The 24,988-nt window shown below is 41.8% G+C and overlaps 1 protein-coding gene across 1 annotated transcript in view; it reads left to right on the top strand.

Moving 5' to 3' along the window:
- The window catches only part of CPLX1 (complexin 1), a 41,487-nt gene that overhangs the window by 7,954 nt on the left and 8,545 nt on the right, over window positions 1-24,988 (top strand). The window contains exon 2 of the mRNA XM_009895082.1: window positions 5,347-5,522. Within this exon, the coding sequence (XP_009893384.1) occupies window positions 5,347-5,522 (176 nt within the window). The remainder of the gene's footprint in view (window positions 1-5,346; window positions 5,523-24,988) is intronic.

Genomic DNA, 24,988 nt, shown 5'->3' with positions numbered 1-24,988 from the left:
CGGTTAGTGCGTTATTGCTGCCGATGCACTGTTGTGGTAGCAATTGGCACCTGTTGTTCTTTAACCCTCAACAGCCCTACCACAGAAGGGTCCTCTGAAAGACCAGGCAAGGTGGACAGCTGTTTAATTTCTTCCGTCTCCAAGGCAGCTATGCCAAAAGCCCACCGATATCCTTTTGGGTCCTTTTGGGTCCTTGAAATACCCTTTCCTACGAACGCTATTACAATGCCGCCGCTCCCGACCGGACCCGGACCGAGGCCGCCCGCTCCCCGCCGCGACTTCCTGCCCCCTCCCCCGGCTAGCTCCCCCCTGCCAACCTGGGCATGGGTCACATGGCATGGAATACCTGTATCCCCTGCTGGCTCCTTGGGAAAATTAACCCCATCCCTGCCAGAACCAGGACACCACCTTTCCTGACAAATTGCTGATTAAGTGTCTTGACTTCTGGACAGAGTAAAGAGTCCCATAATGATTGCTATAAGGCTTTTTTCTTAATGGCAAATTCACCTCTTTCATAAGCCTTAAAATGGGGAAAGGATTTCCTGTATGCCAGACATAAGCTTTGCATTATGGCATTGATGAAAAAGATCTCTCTCCAGTAAAACATTCTTAGTTCTGCTTCTGAAGTGGTGCTGCAAAAATGAGTGACCGATTCCTGCTCCAGGACAGTACTCTGTGGACAGTACTCAGTAGTTTGGATGATATGATAAAAATCATGCTGTGATTCAGAAACTCTGAGAAATCAGTTGTCCTGTCTGATTGATCTAAATGTGGCTCAGCCGCAAACGGTACTACCAAAAAAGCACTTGCAGAATTTTCTCAGGGCATGCCTGTTTCAGGTAAACCTCTCGCTGCTTCCTCTGACAGCTGTGATTGAGAGGGGGAACTTCTGCAACATGCTCTGAGGTCTAAGCACACACTTATGCAGCACTCTTGAAAGACAGGTGTGTGGTGCTATTTGTCTGCAATATGAAATGAGATTTGTGCAAAAGAAATTCTTCTGATTTCACTTAATTACCTTACCTGAAGCAATGGTGTGTGCTAATTCCATCATCCTGTGCTTAATTAAGAATGCCCAAGATCTTTCTGTTAATCTCTTTCTCTGTAAGTCATCCTTAAAAGTCCCAATCCTGTTCGATATAGCTTTTGCAGCAAATAGCTTTGCATGTCAATATTTAGGATAATTTTTTCTTTTCCTTTTATATTTTTTTTAACAAGTAAGGAATTGAACTCTGCTTCTGCTAGTTGATTCTGTGATTTTATGTTTTCTGTGTGAAAGCCGGATTGATGTCAGTCAGCTGTTGAAGGGGTAGGTCATATGAGGTGAAGCTCCTGTGATGGAGGTCAGGCAATTTAAGAATTCAGTTTTCTTCCGTTCAGATGCACGATCTGTTTGGGTATGTGCTGCTCTTCCTTGCAAAATTCACTTCAGTCATTTTCAGTTGCCATTTAAACCACTTGTGAGGTCTCACAAACTCATGGACTATCTGAAGTTGGCAGGGATCCCCAGGGGTTGTCTAGTCCAATCCCGTTCTCAAAAAGGGTGATCTGCAGCAGGTTACTCAGGGCTGTGCCCTATGAAGTTTTGAATATCTCCACAGATGGAGACTCCACAGCCTGTTTCTGCAACTCCCCCCCTTTTTTTTTTAGTTAGGCTTAAATGGCATTCCCCATATCTCAGTTTGTACACATTATCTCTTCTGTCACTGGACACCAGTGAGAAGAGCCTGGCTGCCTCTTATTCATTCCCTTTCATCAGGTATTTACCCACATTACTGAGACCCCCCTGAACCTTCCAGTTCCAGCTCTCTTAGCTTCTTATATGAGAGATCCTTGAGTCTCCTAGTCATCTTCACGGCCCTTTGCTGGCTTACTCCCGTAGCTTTATGTCACTTTTGTATCTGGGAGCCCAGAACTGGGCATATCACTCCAAATCTGGTCTTACCAGGGCTAAGTAGAAGGGAAGGATGCCTCAACTTGCTGGCAGTACTCTTCCTAATGCAGCCGAACAGGCTGTTGACTTTTTTTGCTGCAAGGACACATTGCTGGCTCATGGTCAGCTTGTTGTTCATCAGGACTCCAAGGCTTTTGCTGAAAAACTACTTTCCAGATAGCTGGCCTGCTTTCCAGCTATTTCACTGGGGAATGTCTCCCACATGTTCCTGCACAACCGAATTACAGTTTTTCAGATGGCTGATGGCAACTGAAACCAGCAAATGTCACATGAAATTGTATCTAAGTGAGCTCATAGTATTTGGCTTAACACCTGATTGACTAGTTCTTTAACCCGTATGGATCAAGGGAATGACTATTAGTTTGGAATACCTGCCATACCACTTGTCTTCTAAACAAACCACCTTTGAGATGCTTTCCCTCGTGGAAGTTTTTTATCCTTTGAGGGCAGGGCCAAAAAGGTGACAGTTTGCACATGTTGTTCTGGAGCTTTAGTCATTTCTGTGTTCTTCCTGTGGCCTCATCTAGAGATGTTGGACATAAAGTTGATTGAAGCTCCTTACTGATTAGTGATTACTTTGGCATTCTCTATCTTCTCTTAATGTCAAGGTAGATGTGTGTTTGGGATGTGAAAGAAGACAAAAAGACCCAGGCTTATCATATGAACAGATTCAGTAAGTGTGTCCTTCCCCTCTGTTTCTTTCAAAGCTTCAAAAGTAGGCTTGAGGACAGAAATTCTGCTCTTCTTTTCTACTTATGCCTGTAACTGCAGCATCTTAGGATGTGCAAATGAATTCTCTGGAGCATCCACTGCTGAACTGCTAAAAGAAAAAATCCAACTATACCAAAAAACCTATACCAAAAGTAACACAAAAGATTGGAGTTAAAATGTGGTGTGAAATTTTACTTCTCAAAATTCTTTCCAATTAGTTAACAGTTATAACACAGTGCAACATTCTGGACATTTAAAAGGTGACTTTGAAATCAGGGGTGAATTAAGACTTGAGTCTGTGAGATCCTAAAACTACATTCTTGTTCTTGTAGGTGTCTTGTGTGTTGAATAGCTGCAAAATCAAATTCATAAAGTATTCAAACTCTTGGTCTTGTCTAAGAGATAAAAGAAAGCCTACATAATTTCATTCCTTACATGATGAGCTGAGCTGACATTATAACTTAATGATAGCCAAGAAGTAGTGCTTAGAGGGAAAAAAAAATCTCTGCTGCTGAATTCTGCTTCATAAGTAACTAGTGTATTACGCTGTCTGGGTAGCTCTAAGTGGAGAGAAGCTAAAAAGAGATAAAATTCATAGACTGTTGAACCCTAATCAGTTTGACCATCAGTGGAAATATTTGTTCTTGGGAATCCAAAATTAAAGGCGTTACTGGCAGTGGTCATCAATGATTTATGTGTGGTAAGGCTCCTTATGGATGTCCTTGCAATAAGGATGTATGACCTAATTAGTCTGCATTGCCTTTCCAATTAGTATGAAATTATAACTTGCTTGCAATATCAGTTAGCCTTCCTTGCATCCCAGGAAAGAAATCACCTGATGGTCTGAGTAAATTTGCCCTCAATATGCAAGAGTTCCTGTATTACTCTGACACTGCAGAGGAGGATGCAAAATTACAGTAGAGGAAGGCTGACAGTAGCTAGGGACCATGAATATTCTTGCTGGGGTTTGGTTGGGGTCCCTGGGTGTATTCCTCTTTTTATTCACAGGTTTCCCAATGGGATGGAAGTGTCAAGAGGCTTGTGGTTAGGTAGCTGAATTGGAGACAGTCATCTTTACTATTATTATTTCCCACCCATCTATAACAACCAGATCTTGACAAACTTAAAATGATCACTTTCTCCTGCTTCTCTATAGGAAATGTAAAGGGACCGTTTCTCTGTCACATTGGAGTGTTGCTTTTGATTCAAGGCTGCCTTCAATTTAGGGCTCTGGGAAAACACGTCACCTGCAGAAGAAATGTGGAGGAGAAAAGCCACAAACCTCTCAACAAATTCCTTGTTGATTGTTAGAGGCAATAGTTAATCTGATAATTGTCATCTCTGGGACAATTCAGGAGGAATCATACTGACAGGCTGCAGATGTTTCTCCCTGTAAGAACCAAGGTTCCACCATTGTGATCCCAAGAACTCACATGGAAAGCAAGAGGAAACACGGTCCTTCGTCACTGTTGACACACTGAAGAAGTAATTTATAAGGGAGAGAAAGGGGCAGTGCAAACCTCTTCCCTTCCCTTAGCTTCTAGTAATGCCAACAAACAATTATTTGGAAGGACTTTGACAATATCTCCTTCTAGTCTAACACCTACAGTGTTCTTCCAGGATGAAGGTACCTTTTTAGTAAATGACTCAGGGTTCTTTCCTGCTCCAGGCAGATTACAACACAACTCCCAAAGGATACATATCTTCTCTTGATCTGTGTAACCAGCCTTGTACTGCTGCAGCCCTCCAGTACCCTGATGAGGACGTATCACAGTGAACACCCTCTCCTTTTCCCGAGCACCTGCTTTCCTCCTCAGCTGGATGATTGCCAGTCATTTGCCAATTAAAAGTGCTGCTGAAATACAGGGTAAATGGCTTTATGCAGCCCTCTGGGGATGGAGGGGCATGCAAGAAGCCTCCCCATTTGCATGGTTGTAAAAGGGGCTTTGCACAATAATAAAGACCTGGCTCAGGAGCACACAGGGGCTGAAAATTTGGGACCGATGTGCATGCAGGGGTAGAAAGAGGACCAGGCAGAGCCAGGATCCCACCTATGCACCAAGCATTAGAAGCAGTGGTGTCCAAGGGTAGGTAAGAGACATACAGAGATGCTGCTTCTTTATGATCCATGGTAGGAGCCTAGAAATCATCAACAACTCCAAATGTTTGCTAATTCTGTGTGCTCCTACCTGTTATGGGATGTGTAATTTCTGGCAACAATTAAGACCCTGATTACTTATCTGTGAAATCAAGATTTCAAATTCCTTTCTGAGCCCTGGTGTTATTATTTTCTGGATTTATCACCTGCTTATTACATTAAAGACTCCCCAAAATCAATCTTGGGTTGCTTGACTGAGCTGATGGAGTGAAAACACTGTGTGGATGGCAGCTTGCCCCCTTCAGGAATGCAAATCAATTGTGTTGGCATCATGCAGGTCTACAGATTTAGTCTTTTCTTCTTGCTGCTGCACTTCTCCCACCAGTGCCAGCTAACCCATCCAGTCAGGCTGGGTGCTTTGCCTGCCTTCTGCCTTTGTGAGGAGTGTGCCTTCTTCTCCTCCTTGGTGGAGGGAGAAACCTTTCCAGATGGAAAGGGAGTAGAAGGAAGTCCTGAGTTTGGGGGAAGGAGAATGGTTTTCCCACATTCTTAGAGGGCTGACTTTCTCTTGTGCTTTCTCTAGGGGCTACCAAAGACATGGGGAAGATGCTGGGTGGGGATGAGGAGAAAGACCCAGATGCTGCCAAGAAAGAAGAGGAACGACAGGAAGCCCTCAGGCAGGAAGAGGAAGAGAGAAAAGCCAAATATGCGAAGATGGAGGCTGAAAGAGAAGTTATGAGACAAGGTATTCGAGACAAGGTAGGGATCCAGCTGGGCAACTCATAGTGCTTAATGGAGAACTGTTTTCAGCTGATTTGTTCCTGAGCACCTGGATAGAGCCAGGTGCTTTGCCACACTGAACTTTCTAATCTTGTGCACTGTTCCTCAAGCTCTGTCATTGTTTAAACATTTCTCCCACACTAAAAAGCCCTGCAAAATTGAAATAGAGAGTGAAAATGAGGGGAGAAAAATGTGTATTTTTCTCATTATCTGTTAAATGCTTACATTATTTTAAATGTTACAGGCTTCCCTATCCCTATGTGGGTGCTTTCCAAGCTTGCATTTGTAGTTTGTGAGAAGGGTCATAATTCCGCGTGTTTCTGAGAGCTACAGTACAAGTATCTTCTCTATTGCTTCCAAGGCTTTCTTTGTGTAGACAGGTGAAATGGGACAAATCTACTCTACTTTTCACATTTAGACTTCCACTACTCACAGGGGATTCATCTGAAAGAAAGAGAGTTTTGTTTATCTGAGGGACTCTCTACTACTCTCTATTACTTAAGTTGATTTTTGTAATGAGAAGGAAATGAATGATTGCGAGGATTCAGAATAAGATTGACATGTACAAAACAAACTTTTACTAGAGAAATGAGCTAATTTAAGGTAGCTGAACTCATTGTTACCATACATTAGCTTTTAGGGATTAATGTGTGGAGAGAGAAGACAGTTTTTCTGCCTCACCCTCAAGACTGGGTCAAAATTGTTTCTTTAGAATAATTTACTTTTATAAGATGAGGTCCTAGAGCTCAGATAACTTGGAAAGAAATGCAGGTAATGGTTGGAGGAGGGGTTTCTGATTAAGAAAGTCTGTGTGTTGACTTAGATGACATGTCAAAGAACAATAGAAAATACCTGTAGACAGAATGAGGAAGCCCTGCTCAGTATATGAGATGTTCCCTGGGCAGTGCCTACCTCTGCACAGGTTACAGTGACTTAACAACATGTCTGGGTGAAAGCTTCAAAGTCTCATCACAGAGCTGAAAGCGACTGTCCATAAACAAAACTATGTCTGCACTGAGTGATACTTCTGACCCAATCCTTATGATTCAGGACAGAAGCACGGATGAATTGTTCTGGTGGCATAGTGCACCTTGTAAAGGGGTATGGAGAATTGTTCTGCAAATGAAAGAATTTGGGATTATGATTCTAAGAAAAGAAAGTACTTAGAGGGAGTTGTCTACCTGTGACACTGCCGTAGAAAGGTATTAATATGATCATTTAAAAGAGGGTATTGGTTACCAGACAGAAAAATTCAGAACACCTACCTGGTCAAAATTTTTTGGTTTTATGATGTATTTAATGAATATATATCTAGAGAGTGTAATGTATTAATATAAACATATCAGTATGTACAGTATACGTCTAATGTATGTTTATAGCTGGAACTGTTTCTAAGCAATGACGTAGGTCTGCATTAGACAGGAGGGAACAAAGAAAGAGTAATGAATTTCTGAGTTGCAGGCCAATGGGTTAATGCCCTGTTTTCACTGGTTGCTGTCTCTTCTGCTAGACCATTGAAGTGTTCCTGAGGTAGATAGTGGTTGTACTTTTCTCACTGTTGGGCAAAGAGCTCTAAAAGCATTTAAGAAAGCTGAGATGCCCTCTGTTACAAATCCAAGGTGATCTAGGCTAGAATTTGCATTTTCATGAGTAGGATGCATACAGCCTGAGCTTAGATGAAGCTTCCAGCTAATAGGGATTTCCCTGGGATACTGCCAGCTATCTAGACTTTGCTGAGTCAGGCTGAGTGGTAAAGTCTCTTGGAAATGCATTTACTCCTGAGCATTACTGCAGAGGGTTGGCTCTGCAGAAAAAGTAAAAAGGGATACTTGGAACAATGTTATTTGACCTCAGGCAAAGCTCTGAATTGCAGCTTTTCTATAGGAAGTCCCACTTTAGGGAGTGCACTCAGCTTGTGAAAACAGAAGAGCTCAGTTTCCTGTGGTTTTCTTTCTTCTGGGGATAATTCCAAGTAGCATGCCTTTGAAACATGAAGCTGTTTCCCGCAGAATCAGTAAAGATGGATCAAACTGTAGAGAGGAGCTTTTTTTTTTTTATTTTTTAAGTTTGAGAGTTCTGTGAAAGAGAGTTTAATCATTCTGTGATTACTTTGTCCTGACAGAGATGGATTTGATGATATACAAGACTCTGTCTCAAAGTATTGTGAATTGGTGGCTGGAAATGTGAAACAAATGTTGAAAGAATAGGGAAAAGGGCTGGATTACGTCCTCCATTACTTGCTTATTTACATTAATTTCTTCACCAACTCCACTAAAAGCAGAAATAGAGAAGGAGAAAACCGAAACAGATTCTGTCTGGTATGTGCACATACAAAAGTTGTTGTTGGCAAGTATGAATTAAATCTAAGAACTTTTGCCTATTAAAGATCTTCCCAATAATATTTGCTTATTTCTCATATGAAGGAGTGAGAAATGAGCATGTGAGTAGGAGCAAATTATTTATTCAGAGTACAAGTTTAATAGCGTCTGTCCTAGGTCATGAACCCACAGTCAAAAAGTTACTCCCTTAGTGCAGCTCCAGGATGTCAGGTAAACAAGCCAGGGAATCATGGCTTTATTAGTTAGTTAATAAGGCTCTAGGTGAAGCCTACAGAAAGCACAGGCTCATCACGTTTGTTGTTTTGGACTTTTTGCCTTGGCTCTTCAACAACAGTGATGAATGCACTCTCTCATTTAGGGCTTCAGGCAATGTGGGAGCTGTGGCAGAGCTTGAAAGGAATGATGATAGATACAACTGATACTTTCCAGCATGTGCCAGCTTCAGGCTTTAAATCCAGACTGTTAAATTGAGATACATATGCCCTCAACCCAGCATGGCAGCTGGGCACGGAAATGACTTAGGGAAAAGGTAGAATGAATTATGCAGCAATCAAATTTTTTTTTTCATTTAAAATATGCAACATTTTAATTTGGAAACAAATTTTTAAGGATGACATTTAGACATGACATTTTGAAATAACTGGACCAGCAGTTGTCTCCAATTCCTACCCGATATTAAAGTCCAGCATCTGATAACAGAAAACAGATTGAAAGAATGTAAAGAACATAACCAGGGTATACTCCAGCTTCCTTCTACTCCAATGTGAGTGTATTCAGCTTGCTTTCTGATCTGATCTGGGATTGATCTCAACACTACTGCATCACAGACCTTCTGTGCCCTACCACAGCTGTCTGTGCCCCAGTGGTGAGGCTGTGGGTAGCTGATATTTTTGTTACCTTGCTAATACCAAGTACTATCAGTTTCCCATGTTAGAGCAGCCATCTTGTTTCCAGTGGTCTTGGGTGGAATAATGCCTTCTATAAACAGATGACCTTGTTTGTGTTGTACACCTGCATACCTCAGCAGTGAAAGCTCATAACTTTCTTCAAGTAATGATCCACAATTGCTTATTTACATAATCAATTATTTAACTTTGAGGGTGACAGAGCACTGGCACAGGCTGCCCAGAGGTTGTGGAGTCTCCTTCTCTTGAGATATTCAAAATGCTCCTGGATGCGATCCTGACCAATGTGCTCTAGGTGAACCTGATTTGGCAGGGTGGTTGGACTAGATGGTTTCCTAAGCTCCCTTCCAACCCCTACCATTTTGTGATTCCGTGATTTCCACCATAGTGGTAGAACCCAGGCCCGGGAGAGTCCTAGTACATGCTGTGTAATTAACAGTCTACCCGTCTTGGCTGCTAGTGAGACAATGTGTGCAGTTTGGCTTCCTGAAAATCTTACACATGCTTTACAAAGTCGGCATTGCTGAGCCCCTGCTGAAAAGTAGCAAGAGCTCAAGGCTATCCTCCAATGGTGGGTTTCAACCAAAAAGGATGTAAGCGTGATCCTCTGTCCAATTGGCTTGGCTTCAAGACAGAATTCAGGTTTGAATTTAGGCCATACTTGAGATGAAATGTGAACTTTCAGTAGCTATTGTACATTCAGTTCTCAGAGTGAAATGGGTAAGTGTCTCTGGCTCCCCTTGTCTTTGACCAGCTTTATATGCTGTGGGGAATAAAGCAGAAGTTTAGTTATATTAATAAGGATTCCTTCCCTCCAAACTGAGCATGAAATCTGCATAAGAAGTATGTAAAGGTTGCAAAAAGAAAATTTAAATGCTGGAGAAATTAAGGTTGTCTCTATATTTGTATTTGACCCTGTTGGGTGCTGTGCTGGTTGTGGCACAGTGCTTAATTGCATAGTCATACATTTATGCTTCTAGGAACCTCAGCTCTTGAATTGCACAAGAAAAGGTCAATTGTTTTCTTAATAAGCATATGTTCAGTATTTCATCTCTGCTACACCTCACAATGTATGTTCTCAAGCTCATGTACAATACAGTATCCAAATTCTGATAGCAATATAATGAACTTCCTCATTTGAGGGTTTAATTCATTGTTGCTATTATTATTATGGTTTCACTAACATAGTTGATGAGTTCATCACAAGCCCAGTTTCTTCTGAGATTTATCGGGCTGGGGGGACACAAAGACTTTTGCTAAGTTTTTTCTGTTTGCAAAGTACAAAAGCAGAAGGGTCATTACATGATTAAAGCCTTGGTGGCAGAAGAATGTTAACAACTTGCTGCATCCGTGAGGGTCTATAGCACAGTAAGAAATGCTCAGGACTTCCTTGTCTTTTTGCTGGCAACAGGGAAATGGTGCAGTCTGGGGTTTGATGTTTGCTCCTGCAGGCCACATATCACACAGCAGGGGAATGTGCAGTCCTTGTCCTGTTTAAGTGTGAATCCTTCTGTCTCTGGATGTGTGCCATTAATTTATCCCATTTTTCTTATTAGGCAATTAAATGCTCTCAGTGCTTAGGCAGTAAGATTCTCTGCAGTATTTGGAATTGTCCATGTCCCAGGAAAACCATGAAAAGTATCCAATTCTTTGTAGGTACCTAAGACATGTAATTTCCAGGTCTTCCATGATTTCACGTAGGTGGTATTCAAATTTACTGCTAGAAAAGTCAGAACATTTGGGTTGTTGGCACAGAAGTCCTAAGTTAGGACCTTTGTTCTCTCCAGTGGGAAAGCATTCTCATAATGCTGCTCATTTTCTGATTAGTCCTTGGCTCGAGACCTAGAGAAAGTTTTTATTAAGGAGATAAAGACAGTTGGGTATAGGAAGAACAGAAAATCAATTTCCTTTTCTTCAGGCTAGATTAAGAACAAGAAATAACATCCCATGAAAAACTCATGTGAATCACCATGTGGCAATAACAATGCTGTAGGCAGACTTCATTTCAGCCATCAAACCTGTGGGTTCGGTGTTGGAAATAAAGGGAGATCCAATTCTTTCAAAATTTGCAGCTTTACACAGCTTTCTTAAAATAATAAATTATTTAAAAAGAAAGAAAAGGGAAAAAAAGGCATGTGGTTATAAAAATATGTTTCCTACAGTTGGGAATTGCTTTGTATTCTCTCAGACAATTAAAGGCAAGAATGAAACACCAAATTGTCTTTGCATAGGAGCACATCTCTGCTTGCTAATGACTCCACTTCAATTAGCTACCCCTAAGTCATTGATGCTGCCAGAGTTGAATCACAAAGTTATCTGAAATCTGAATGGATTTCCGGTTGCTTTCTTTCCCCTTTCCTGACAGGAGAGAGGAGTAAAAGCTTGCAACCTCCCTGGACCAAGTTCTTCCCTTCTCCCAGAGGAACAGACAGCTGCAGGATGAATTTTAGACAAATTCATGCTGCCTGCCTAAAGTGTTGTCCCGGTTTCACCTGCAAAAGAGTTAATTTCTCTTCCTAGTGGTTGCTGTGAAAGGGATGTCAATAGTATCTATTGGTTTTAGTTGTTGCTAAGTGATTTTTGCATTGTTCAAGGAATTATTTTTCAGCTTCCATAGAAGAATAGACAGAACGATGGAATGGCCAATGAAATATTCCATACCATAGATGTCATGCTCAGTATATAAACAGGGGGTAGCCAGGGGACAGACATCTGGGATCACTGCTTGGGACGGTGCCAATTCACCGGACAGTGAGAATGTCTGGTGTCATTATTATGCTTGTTATTATTGTTATTATTAGTGTTACTTTTCCTTTCCTGATATTGTTCTATTAAACTGTCTTTATCTCAAGCCACAATTTTTTTTTTCTTTCCCCTGCTTTTCTCTCTCTTCTCCCTTGTGGGGGGGAGGGGAGTTGAGTAAGCAGCTGCGTGTAAGGGGTTAAACCACAAGTGTATCTCTGGTTTGGTCAATGGAGCATTATAGACCTCAAGCAAAATCACTTTAAGCAAGAAGACTGTGTGCTATGAGTAGCTCTGAAAGTCCCATCAACCAATTGTCAGAGAAGAAAATGTTGCCAAAACCATGGATGTTGAAGACCTCTGAAGAAAATATTGAAGAAAAAAATTCATCCTGCAGCTGTCTGTTCCTCTGGTTGAAGACCTTTGAAGAAAATTTGAAAGAGATTTCATCTAGTAACAGAAGATTCAAATGTTTCTGGCCTTATGAGACAGCCTTATCTCAGGAAATGTTTTTCTTTACATTGAAATAGCTCTTCAAATGAGGACTTATTGTTGAAAGCAAGTGAAAAGACCAGTGTAAGTGGAATGTCTTAATTTTAGCAAAACAGATCAATTTAGCCTGTTTGGAACCCATTTTCCTGTAGTACATCTTCTTCTTTTTTTTTTTCTTTTTTTTTTTTTTTTTAATAAAGAGCAATTTCAGTGAAGGAGAAAAAAAAATCAAACATGGAGAGTTTCCTCCAAAACTGCAAAAGTATCATGCCCTTTGAGTTTTTGTTAAAGCCAATAGCAAAACTACCATTGACGTATGTGGTGCAAGGTAAGGTCTAAATAGCTGGTCTTAAAGAGCTCAGGACAGCAGAGAAAAGGAGGCAAAATGGGTTAAGTGACATCACCAGGATGACACAGCAATTTAGTGGCAAAGCTGAAAAAAATCCATGTTCCTTGAATTCCTGTATCTGCTTCACTGTATGGCTTTTCAGCATGAGATGGTAATCCCACCGATTTCCAATACTGTAAAAAGAAAAGAAATCAGATTGAGACACTTTTCACATGGTGTGGAGAAAAGCAAAGCACTCATGTACTTCAGACTCTGGTAGATTAGGCAAGACAGACTCCCTTGTGCAAATGCTCTGAATTGATTAACAAAGTAATATTTGTAAAATTTATTCAATTTAATAGAGATAAGGAGAAGAAATAAGGCAGTCCCAAGCCTGATCCTCTGCTCAGAGAAATCACTGAGAGACTTGCATTACTGTTAATTGGAATGGATTGATATGTTTAGGAGCATTAAGTTATCTTGAAATCACAGCTGAAAACACAATCTTATGTTAGGAAATGTAAGTTTGTATTATGATCAGAGGACACAAAGTAATGAATAAAATATGGCCTCAGCACCTTTGTAAAATTTATAAAATGTAAATTGCTAAAAGGCATGAAAGTGGTTAACTCAGAAAGGGGCAAGTATGGCAATTAGAAATAAGTATATCTGGTACATTCACAGAATGGAAAATTAAAAAGTCAGCCCTGACCTCTATCTTCAGACCAGTGTAAGGAAACTCAGTAAGGTCTCATTATGACAACAACATTTAACTCAATCATAAAGACCGGCATGGTAAAATATAGGCTATATTTTACGTTCATCTGGTATGTATTTCATGAAGTATCAAGATTTTTTTTTTTTAATTCTCTAATTATATACTTCCAAAACAAAGCAAAGAGCTGACACGTTTCTGAGCTTTTTCTTTGTGAGTTGTAGATTACTGGTAGTCATGGCATGCACACACTGGAAAAGCACTCATAGCACATTTCAGTTTTCCCAAGAAAAGAGACACAGAGGCCAAATGAGGGACTGATTTCACTAAATATTGAAGAGTCATTTGATTTTTTAAAAAGCCTTCAAAATTGAAAACACACAGAATGCGAAGATCATCAACAAAAGTGATCCTCAAAGCGTATGCTGTCCCAAATCTGCACTACAGCTTTCAACAAGAGAAGCCAGTTAGCAGGCTTGTCCTCCAGGACTCAGACTTCTTTGCTGAGTCTGAATAAAAGTAGACTTCTGACTTCCATGTGGCTGTAGAGTTAGATGTATGAATAAGTCTTTATATATATAAAAAATATTAGCAGAGTATCTAACTATGCTACATTTGGTTGAATAATAACTTTTTTAGTGAACAAGTGTGCCTTCAGACTAAAGAATAGTCACATCTACCCACAACACTCACTCTTACATGCTTTCTGGAATTTAATCTTAACGCAGTAGTTCAGTCTCTAGCTGTGACTGAAAGAGCATCCAAAATGTGATGCTGCAACTTGGAAGCTCAGAAGAATGTACACCACTTGCATCTATCTCAACAAATTCTCACAGAGATGCCCAGTAAGGGTGGGATTTGGGAAGTCACCCGAGAAACTCATCAGAGAAGGAGTAGAGTTGTAGAGTTTTGCGGGAATTATGAAATCCTTGTCACAGTTTCAGGTATGTTGCAGTGCTCTGGTCAGATCCATTTTCAACCATCATGTTTGAAGTCTTTCAACAGAATTTGAAATGTAAAAATATAGGGTTAAAAAAGAAGAAACATTACATCCATCCATGGAGAAGAGCTAAATATGACAGCCCAAATGCAAGTTTGGTTTCATGATGTTGGTTGAAAGTAGTTGATGCCAGAGGCAGGATCACTTAATATTACCCTACTTCTCACAGTCATTCTCCAAGCAGCAACTTCTGCCTGGCTAACTGGACACTTGATCTAACACAGTATTACAGTTCTGGTGTACCATTACGTTCCTGCTACTCATTTTGCTCTGTGAGTTTTCTTTCTTTATTTTCCTTATATATGACTTATCTCCTCTACATATAAAGAAGAGAGCAAATCTGGGCTGTTATCGCTGGTGACTATGTCTTTCCCCTCCCTTCCTATCCCAGGGATAGGGGAGGGGAGCTCTGGTAGATGAGATTTAAGTACCCTGCATCCATTCAAAGTTTGAGACCCATTAGCTCCCTTCAAGGAGTCAGTCTGGGAGGGCCTCAGATTGCAGGAAAGTAGTGGTGGCAGATGAGTACCCAAAGAACAGAGCTGCTGGGAGATGACCCTATTGCACTGTGGCTCAGGATGTGCAGAGAAAAACAGCTACAACTTGTTTCCTGAACTTTTCCCTGCAGGAACTCTCCAGTTTATCAGCATCACTGAAGAAGGTCCACAGGTCACTGAGGGAAACATAGATGGTTAGTGAGGTGGGGCATCAGGCTTGACATATCAAGAGCTCGTCTATTACTGCTGCACATTCACCAGCTGAAATGATCATTTTGTGCATGCAATTGAGGGGCAAGTAGCGAGTATTATCATCCTGACTGGGAGGCCATTAACTCTGTGGAAGGTCTTTGGTATTAGTCAGGGGAGACATATCTTCCTTTTTCCAAAAAGGGCAAGAACTATGCCTAGTGAAGCTGATCTTTGGTTTCTTAAAGGGATAGGCCCTACATTTAAAAACAACAAACATCTGGCATGCAACAAAAAGTCTTGTTAAGGAAATAAGAATTGCAAGAAGACTATCCTGAAACTACATCTAAATTGAATCCATGTATGAGTAAGCCAAGAGGTATGTTAATCAACATTAAATAAAGGTAGCTTGGCCTTCATTTTAAAAGACACTTTCATTTTTCTTTGTGCCAGCTGTTAGCTGTGAAATGATAGTGTGTGACATAGTCTACATTGGAAATAGTTGGGACATGCTATGGTGAATCTCACAGCTATTGTTAGCTTTCATTAGCAGAACCCAAACGTATTCCTAGGCTGTTTCCATTTCTGCAGAAGGAATTGATTACACCTAAGGGAAGGGAGGTTGAGAGAGCGAAAGAGGGAGAAAAAGGAAGAGGAAACTTGCTGCTTTCTAATTTTAATGAATTGGTCAGCATGAGAATGGGTAGTTAAGGGTCTACTTAAAAAAATTAAAGACCTTCACAATAGGCACCTACAGAATTCAGAGTGAGAGGGAAATGAATTCAGTTGAGGAGGGAGCCCTGGCAATATCTGCTATCATTTTAGGGATAACTAGGTTCATGAAGTGGGTTTGCCTTATCAAGCTTTAGCTATCAAACTGTTCATTGTCTCCACCTGAGCTGGCGGTCAATTCTTCCTCAGTACTCAATAGGGAGGAATGCAAACCTCAAAGGATGATATCCTCAGTACCTTTCTTGACGTCCACAGTCTACGTCTCTACCCACTGACTAGAAAAGCTCACAACTGATGCTTAACTTATAGCTATCAAACTGAGCAAGGTGCTCATATGGAATAATTGGAATACTTCCTCTTAATCTTTCCTCTAATCTTAATTACTGGTAGCTGGCCTGAAACCAGCTACCAGTTTGCAGTCCATGTCTCTCTCTGGAGCTGCAACTGACTGTGTCTGGCACAGGGCAGCCCATGGCTTCTTCTCACAGAGGCCACCTCTGTAGACCCCCGCTGCCAGCACCTGGACACATAAACCCAATACAGTGTGGCTTCCCAGACTTTGTCCTTTGTGCTGTAGAGATGTCCTGCACTTTTAAAGCATGGTACAGAGGGGAATCACTCTAGTGTCTGGAGTTTTGCTTTTTCTTTTGAATGTACTTTCCAGATGATATCCCAGCAGGAAGAGTCACAGGGCAAAATGGAAAAAATATTGTTAATGTCTTCTAATTAAATTCATTGAAACAAAGCAACTTCCTGCTTCCTACATTGTCCATTGCGTCCAGCGTTGCTGTCCCTCTTCCAGCAAGAGCTGACACCTTCTTCTCTCGGGAGTCCCACACTGTCTCTGATAAAGGCTGATGAAATTAGCACCCTAGAAATGTAAGTTTCCAAACACAAGCCTGAACAGCCAGGCAAATAACATTTCCACACAGTTTTATTGAATAATAACACTGTCCTCAGGCTTGTTGTGCTGTGTTGGGAAGCAGGTGAGTGATGGGATATTGATGGGTAATCTAAAAGAGCAAGTGGGTGCTTTTAGGGAAGCTAGTCTAGTGAGTTGTTCTGTCTTCAATCAGAGACTGTGTGTCTCTAAGGCTCCTGCTTTTTTCTCCTGACGCACCTGTGGGAGGGGCTGGTTTCTTTCTAGGGGGAGAACCAAGTCAAACAAGAGTAGGAACTGGGTCTGAGAAATCAGCCGCATTGGGAAAGTGACAGGCAAGCAGTTACTAGGAAGGATGCTCAGAATGTATGAATATATAAATAAGAGGGAAATTTTCTATCAGCAAGAAAATGCACACCATGTTTCCCACTCTCCTTAAAAGAACTCCAGAATTAGAAGCTTGTGCCCAGCTTAAAAATCTGCATCTAAGTTTTTTGCCAACATGCAAACTTCTTATCCTCCCACACTCTACAAGCCCCTTTGACAGAAATCTTGCATATGGGAGACTTCTACCCTCAAAGCACAAGAGCAAGAGGAAGGTCAAAGTGCCAGAACTCCAGCATGCCTCCAGAACTCCAGCATCTGCTGAGCAAGATCTGAAAGGTAATCACAGACACAATACACACTCGACCTGTTGACATGGTGCCAGGAGCTGCCCATCAGTGGGCATGACACAACGTCTCCTTTCAATCCTGCAACACAGCCAGCTCAGACACAGAGCATCTTTTCTGCTTGTTCGCTGTGCTTGTCCTGCCCTGGCTTTAGGTTGGGCTGAGTTGGTTGCTGGCTTCTCTGTTTTGTTCACAGAGAGCTCTTTCTTTCTAGTGCTTCTCAGAGGCAATATTCCTTCCACTGATATCAGAGTTTCTATTTTCCTCACTGCATTTGTGCTAGCTTCTTCTGCGTGTACTTGCATAGTAGTCATTTCTGAAGTACTCTACTATTGGAAAAAGATACACTTCCACTAACACAATATTTCTTTTGTAGCAGTCAACACTGAAATTTGAAAGGGCTTTTCTCCCTGCTTCTCAGGTTTTAGCAGCAATTTGGATAACTAGGACTTTTACTGAAACGTGCTGATGTTTTGGACAAAAAAACTGAAACAACCCAGCTGATCCAAAAAAAGCTCATGTGTGTTTCAATGAAGTGAATTGTCCTGGCTTGAGGTAAGACAGGGCCAATTTTGTTCAGTAACTTTGCTTATTAGCTAGGCTTCTTCTAACTACTGAAATTAGCAGCATATTGTGCAGACACTGTTCGTTCCCAGAGTGATAAGACCTATGTTTATAATTGATGCCAAGGAATAGTATGCAGAGAGGCTCTTGCTTGTACATATTGCTGTAACAACCAAGGCCAACCAACTTTGTTATTTGCCCCGTTGGAGGGTCGGAAGCAGAAAAGCATAGTGGGGTCCCACCTGCAAGGAGGAGTGGACAGGACAGGTGACCCAAAACTGACCAACGAGGGTATTCCATCCCATCTGCCTCCTGCTCAGTATGAAAGCTGAGGGATAAAAGGGTCAGCTCTCTCTTCCTTCAATGACCGACATCTGACGAGGACTCTGTTCGTCTGCCTTTGATCCCAATCCTGAATGCAGATCCAGAATCCAGTTCCCGTCCATCGCTGAGTCCAGTCTGGGACTTCCCCAGTGCCAGACGCGAATGTGATCATCATCCTGGGAGCTTGATACGGTTTTGTATATATTTCATTATTTTCTCTTTATTTTATTATTAATATTTCATTAAAGTAGTTTAGTTCCTTCTAAACTCATAAGTCTTTTTCCCTCCTCTGCCTCTCTCTTTGAAGATGGGTAGAAGGGAGCATCTCTCGGTCCCATCTGGAGTGCCCCCAGTAGCCGATTTGGCCTAAACCACAACCTGTATTCTTAGTTGTTCTTTTTAATTACTCTTTTAACATTTGAAGAGTAACTGTTTGTTAACAGCCGAAAAGATGGAAATTCCCACTGGTTCATGGCTCTGTTAGGCATGCACAGATATTTTATGAAGGGAAAATTATGGAAAGGGACTAAATAAGGGTCAGGGAGTGTGGAACAGTGTGACCAGTTGAGCTTGGTTTTTCTATGCGTGGTCACATGTATGTGCAGGCTCAATTATTGATGTGTTTTCTTCCAAAACTCCCTGCCACTTCACGTCATCCAAGGCTTAATTTCGGTGTGATTGTAAGGTCTCTCTCTCATCCCTCCCCACCCCACCCAAGAGTACTGGAAGTCTCATTAATGATGCCAAAGTGCTCAGACAATATAAAAAAGAGACCAGCCTTCATTTGCCTAGCTTGAGGAGGGTAACATAAGTGTGGCTGTGTATCAGTTATCCCCTAAGTGAGTACTTAGAGCTGCTAGTTTTTGAAATGGTCCCTCTAGCACTATAACACCACTAATGCTATTCAGTTGGATTGTTAAGATGCACCAGATATTCTCCCTTACCAACTTTCATTCACTACAATGATGACTTCCACAGCCTCCTGGGGAGCAAGAAAACTACCTTGAATTACAAAAGGGAGAGGCTGGAGTGCCAGATCAAAAAGGGCTAGGGGAAGATAAGTTACTTGCCCTTTATTTTTTCACATCCCTGTGAATGGCTACAGCACATGAATAAACACTCATACTTTCTTGCTTGCTCTTTTTGGCTGTCAAAGCATTCTTCCTGTTTTTAAAGCATTTTGATGTCAGAGTTCTCTCTGTTGCTGGCTAACGGGATTGAGAAGTACTTTGTGTACTTCAGAGTGAAGTGTATGTCAAAGGTTTGAAACTAATAGATTAACTACCTTTGATTTTACTGAGTCTTGGCTCTGAGCTTGTGGCAATGCCTTGGTCTCCACAGATACACTGTCAGGGTGGGTGTGCTAGTTAGATCTTAGCCACAATGGTATATGGCAGGATTTATTCCACGCAGAATTATCCCCAAGGAATTGATGACAAAAATTAAATAGTCTCACAGCAAGGACTAATGATAATCACCTAATTAACCTTTCCTGAGCTCTAACTATTGCAGAATTGCATTGTCTTGTGCTGTCAGCAAATCAGCATTGATAACATTGGTATAGGTTACTGAAGGAAAAAAAAGTTCTTAGTGAAAAATTCGAGGGAGCTTAATGATGTCAGAGCTTAATGATGTCAAATCTTAATGTCAAACTCATCCTATCAATCCAGGGGAGCTGCCGAGGACAGAATAACCTCATGAGAATGGCATGGAAGCAACTTAAGGTATTTCAGTGTGGCATCATTATACGCAATGACTGTGTTTCAGAGCAGAATGCAGCCCCTTTGGAAGAGTAAATCTTAAGTTCTCTGTCCAGAAGGAAGTGACTGTCAGATTCCCCCAGTTTCATCAGAAGATGCTGATGGGAGGCAGATGAAGATCAGATAAGACCTTTGAAATCCACATCTGCATCTGATCCATGCTTGTGGTGCAAGTGGAAAACTGCAGACCCCTGTGTACCTGCCATGGGAACCTCCTAAGAGAAAGGGGATAAGACTGAAATGCATACTGGAAGACCTGAACCAAGATAGGGGATGGATGAAGAGCTGTTGTGATTTTGACAGAGCTGAAAGCCTGTGCTCGCAGACAGGAGCAAGGCACATGTCAGCTGCAGGGAATTTGTGGGGAGATAGAGCCTTGGATGAGGTGAAGGACTCAAAGGACAGAAGCTATGTCTACAAATAATCTCTGTGGGAAAGCTGGCTGAAAAACTCTAATGGCCCCCAAAGAGATGGCTTGAGAAAGTCTGTTCCAGGAGAGACAAGGCATGAAGCAGAAACTGCTCATATATCCATAGCTCTGCCTTTGGATCTTAAGTGTCTCCTTCCTGTAGTTTTATTGTCCTCCTTTCTCTCTCTCTGCCACCTCTGTCTTAAGTTGTGCTCCTGTTTGGCTCACACACAACTGAACAATGTAATTTAGGACTGCAGTTTCCAGACTTTGCCTTGTTCTTTTCCATTATTAATCAGCCCTCTTCCACTAACACAGTGGTAGGGTCCTGGTCAGCAGAGCTATACAGCACCAAGACGTGACAAGAACACTCAGACACAAACCACCCCCAAGAGAGCGGCAGGGGCTGAGCCAGCCAGCGCTGTCTCTCTTACCTTTCATTCTCCACCACAGTTGGAAATATGCATGGTTCGCTGTGTGGCAGGCTGTGATTCTTTGTTTATTACTCCTCACAAAACACAGACATTATCCAGGGTCAGCATGGCTGATTGCCTGAGGCAGTCTGGGAAATTCTAATAGTGCATGGCAGAGCTTAGACTTAAATGGATAAATTAAATGAAAAAGAAAGTGTCCTTCTTTCAAATGTGCTAAAAGGCTTCCCCAGAAGTTTTCTGGGGACTAATGCTCTCCCCCTCTCCATAGCAACTCCTTGGACATCAAGCTGGGGATAAATGAACTGATCAGAAAGACAAGTAGATCAACAAAAACAAACAAACAAAAAAGAGCCAAAGTTCACACACGAGTGAAATCAAGACATCCCTGATGTTGAGGTGGAAGAAGAGCCACTGCACATTGCTGGGCAAGATCCACGTCAAAGCAGGCTCTGTGTGCTGAGAACAGAGTACTCAGGGCTCTGGGTTTCAGCACTGCCATTCCTGTAGGAAAACCTTTCTTTCTGCAACATCCCCAGCACACGAGTTTGGAGCAAACAGACGCAGGAGAAGAAGGACATGCTGTTTCCATTGCCATATAAACGCACAGCAGTACACTCACCACAGGAAGATCTGCAAGCAATACCACAGCATCAGTAAAAAGACAAAACCAGACCATAGTCCATTACAATGGCAGATACTTTCCTAGGCCTCTGACTGAAAACTGCCTCATCTTCACCTGAAACTCAAAGCCAAAGATATGTTTGGCAGCCTGTTCACTCACAGACAGACCAAGGAAATCATGTAGAAAGACTTCAGGCTTGTGTAAATGAAATACACACGGAATCTTTTTCTGTATGCCAGACTCTCATAGTTGTGGAGCTAAAGTTCAGTGTTAAACCCTACCTATTGCTCTCAGTTTGTTTCGGTCCTACATATATTCCTGGCAGAAGGTTCCGTGAGGTAATGATGGGAAGATCTTAATTGGGCTGGTGTTCTTTTTGGTAATGGAAGAGAAAAAACTTAGCACACATAATAAATGAAGCCCAAAGGATAGATGGAAGATAAATCTTCTTGCATTAGCTGTGTCTTTCAGCTTTCCAGACATTTTTCTTTTAAAAAAGCATTTCAGAAAGAATCAGGTTAGATATGAGGAGAAATATTTCAATTGTAAAGGGTAGTTAAGTTCCAGAGCAGGTAGAGTTCTTCACCAGCTGAGGTCTCTAAGAAAAAGACTGGTTCAGGTCAAGTCAACCCTTGAGGTGGAAGGATGGGCAAGTTGCCCTCTGAGTGTCTTCTCTAACCATCTGCTTTCAAATCTGGATGATAATTTTGTTCTTCTTTTATTGTGTTGTGGGTTAGAATGTGAACGGAATTTAAATTTGTGTATGAAGCAAGATAAGGAACAGGCATTGAAATCTCTTGGTAGCTAATAAAAGCTCAGCTGGTAAATAAAATATTAATTCCAGAGATGTCCATACCTGCCACATCTGTTCAGGCATAGATTCAGTACCACCCACAGCTACACAAAACCACTGAGGAGAAAAATTCCTTTAAGAGAAATGTAATCAGCATTACTCATATGCCAACCTTTTCCCAGAAACTAAAAGTCAATGTTAGCTGATATGCAGTATTATTTCTTGGGATGCAGACTGAAAATCAGTTTCAGGGTCTCAGAGGACCCTCGGAGGAAGAGGTGTGAGTGAAAGAATAGCAATGTTGCCAGTTGTCCACAGTGAGAACAAACAGCCATGAACAATTCCTAGCACCATGCATGTCACACAACTGTGTGGTGGGGTTCCTGTATGCATGCCTCCAGATTTAAATCACCCAGATGCAGCCACAGTGGAGGCGACTTGGTTGCCAGCTGCTACCAGCCACAAAAAGTGCTGGCCAGACAGGTCCAGCTGTTCCATTACAAAATTCCTGCTATCCAGATCTGCATGGGTTTATCTTACAAGGCATTATAACATTTACTTGCATCCCACTGCCTGCTGTAGGCTTCACACATACACTGTAAGTCAGCTGAACCTTGTGTTAGTCAGACTCGTGAACATGTCCTACTAGCCAAGGGAACATGGTTCCTTTCTCTACTCCAAGGACTGAAACATGCATTTGTTTATCTTTATGTTCCCAGCAGCTGATGCTGCAAGTCTGGGATGCAGGACGGGTGTGTGTGGTACCAAGAGCACCAGACCGCATTCCCTGCTTTTCCAGGTATTAGGAGGGAAGAAAAGTGTGCATTGAAGATATCCAGTGATGAAAGAAGCTGTGACTATACATATACAAGGTATATACATAGTGATATTTAATAGTTTATAGAGGCTGTAAAATACGGTAGTTCAACCATGTCAATAGCAGATACAATTATGTGAGTAACTATAATAATCTTAGCGAGCAACTATAATAAGCTTAGCAGTGTACAATCATGGTAAATATAAGTAGCATAGTGTTATGGTTATTGTCTTATGGTTAACCCAGCCTGCCAAGGTCAGCAAGACCACTCTGTTGGTCTTTTGAATCCCTATCTTAAGTGTGGGAGTCCCAGGAGCACCCTGCCTGGCATGTCAATGGGAAAGATGTTCATCTTGGCAGCAGTTTATTCTCAGACTCCAAGATCCTCCACACTGATAATCTTCTGCTGGTCCCACCATGCAGTCTTTGAGTTGTCTTTGTATCCCCCACAAAACTCCTTCTGTATTTCCTTAGCTTCTCCAGATGGATCACTTTTTGTTCCTAAGGAGTCAGTTCCAAATCTGATCCAACGGTAACCAATCACTGGTACCTTGATTGCAGCTGTCTTCTTGGAGAGTCAATTCTACAACTTACCTGGAGATAAGCAGTTACTTCTGCAAGTGTCTTAACTGTGATATTACTGCTTTATTCATTCTATAGCCTAGATATTTGCTAGATAGATATGTTCACTTTTAGTAAGCAATGGTTAGCTTGTCATAAGAAATGGTAATTGCATTTGTGGTGGGTCGACATTTTAGCTGCAGGTCCTCCTTGGCTCAATAGTCGCCCTATTCCTTGACACCCGTACTGTCACTAAAGTTAGATCCAATTTTCACTGTGTTTCTAGTTCATGCACTTACTTTGGCTTCCTGTGGAAAACAGAAGGAATACAGAGAGAAAGACAGTCATTTTATTCACCTATGTCATTTTATTCACCTATGAATCATCACAGCATTACATTTTGATTAATGTAGAGCATTACAAAATACCAACAAGTTTAAATGGTAACACTGAATTGTCAAAACTGATCCTTTCTTATAACAATTGCCTTCGGTGCAATGTCTTCTTTCTCCAAGAGAAGAATACTTTTGTCCAAAATAAATTTGTATTTGGGTGTTACATACGTCTAGGGAGAAATGGCTTGTTTCTACAGGTTGTAGCATCACTACAGGTAGGAACCAAGAAAAATGTCGTTTCTGTACTTGGTGTTTGTTCCAGTAAGATGGAATGATAGGATCTGGTTTTCCTTAATGACCTTTTACAGTGAAAAATCTCTTTCCAGGCAAAGTATTGCCCCATTCTGCAGCTGCCCCATAAAACTGGTCATAAGAGCTAAGGTCTGGCTAGCACTTTGCAATTTTCTGAGGGCAATCAGTAGCAGCTTCCTAAGGAGAAATGTCAGCACAGGCTGACACGTACACTGCTAATTCCTTCATGTAATTTTTGAGCTTCCCTTTGTCCTAGCACACAGTAGGGCTTGAGTGGTTGTTTTCGTTCCAGTTCCCTGTGGTCTGGGTGTTTGTTCAACAAATTCATGAGCTACAGCATCAACCCGCCACGAGCCGATACTTGTTTTGATCTGGAAGATTTGAAAGCATGCAGGGGACCTGTGTGTTGTCTCCACTACTGCTTTTCTCCTCTAGCTGGCAAAGGAAGGTAAAGTCTGTAGATAAATTACACTGGGGATCACCTAGACACATCTACCTGTGACTTGAGAGGGTGAGTATCAGCCAGCCATACAGACTGTCCACAGACTAGCAGTGTGTGTCATTCTGTCCTGGTTTCGTCAGGGATGGGGTTAATTTCCCCAGGAGCCAGCAGGGGGCAGGTATTCCATACCACGTGACCCATGCCCGGGGTATAAGAAGAGCTAGCCAGACGAGGAGAGCAGTTGCCACTTGGGGGTGGGCTGCGGTGGCGCGGGTCCGGTCAGTTGCACGTCGCGGCAGTACTGTAATCACGTTTTCATCTTTTCCTTTTACTGTTCTGTTAAATTGCATTATTTTAACCCACGAGTTTTGCCCTGACGATTCCTTTTTCCATGACTGTGGGAGTTGCGTGAGCGACTGTGTGGTTCTTTGTTGTTGGCTGAGGCCAAACCACGACAGTCCTTTTTGGTGCCCAATGTGGGGCTCGAAGGGTTGCAATAACGACAGATTTAGCCAGAGATTGTTAAAACGAATTCTTGTATACATTTCCCATATTGGTTAGATAGTTGCCGGTTACAATGTT

Source organism: Charadrius vociferus, unplaced genomic scaffold, assembly GCF_000708025.1.
Source record: "Charadrius vociferus isolate BGI_N301 unplaced genomic scaffold, ASM70802v2 scaffold271, whole genome shotgun sequence".
Lineage (NCBI taxonomy): Eukaryota > Metazoa > Chordata > Aves > Charadriiformes > Charadriidae > Charadrius > Charadrius vociferus.
Note: the sequence above shows the minus strand (reverse complement) of the source record. Positions and strands in the feature narration are given on the sequence as shown.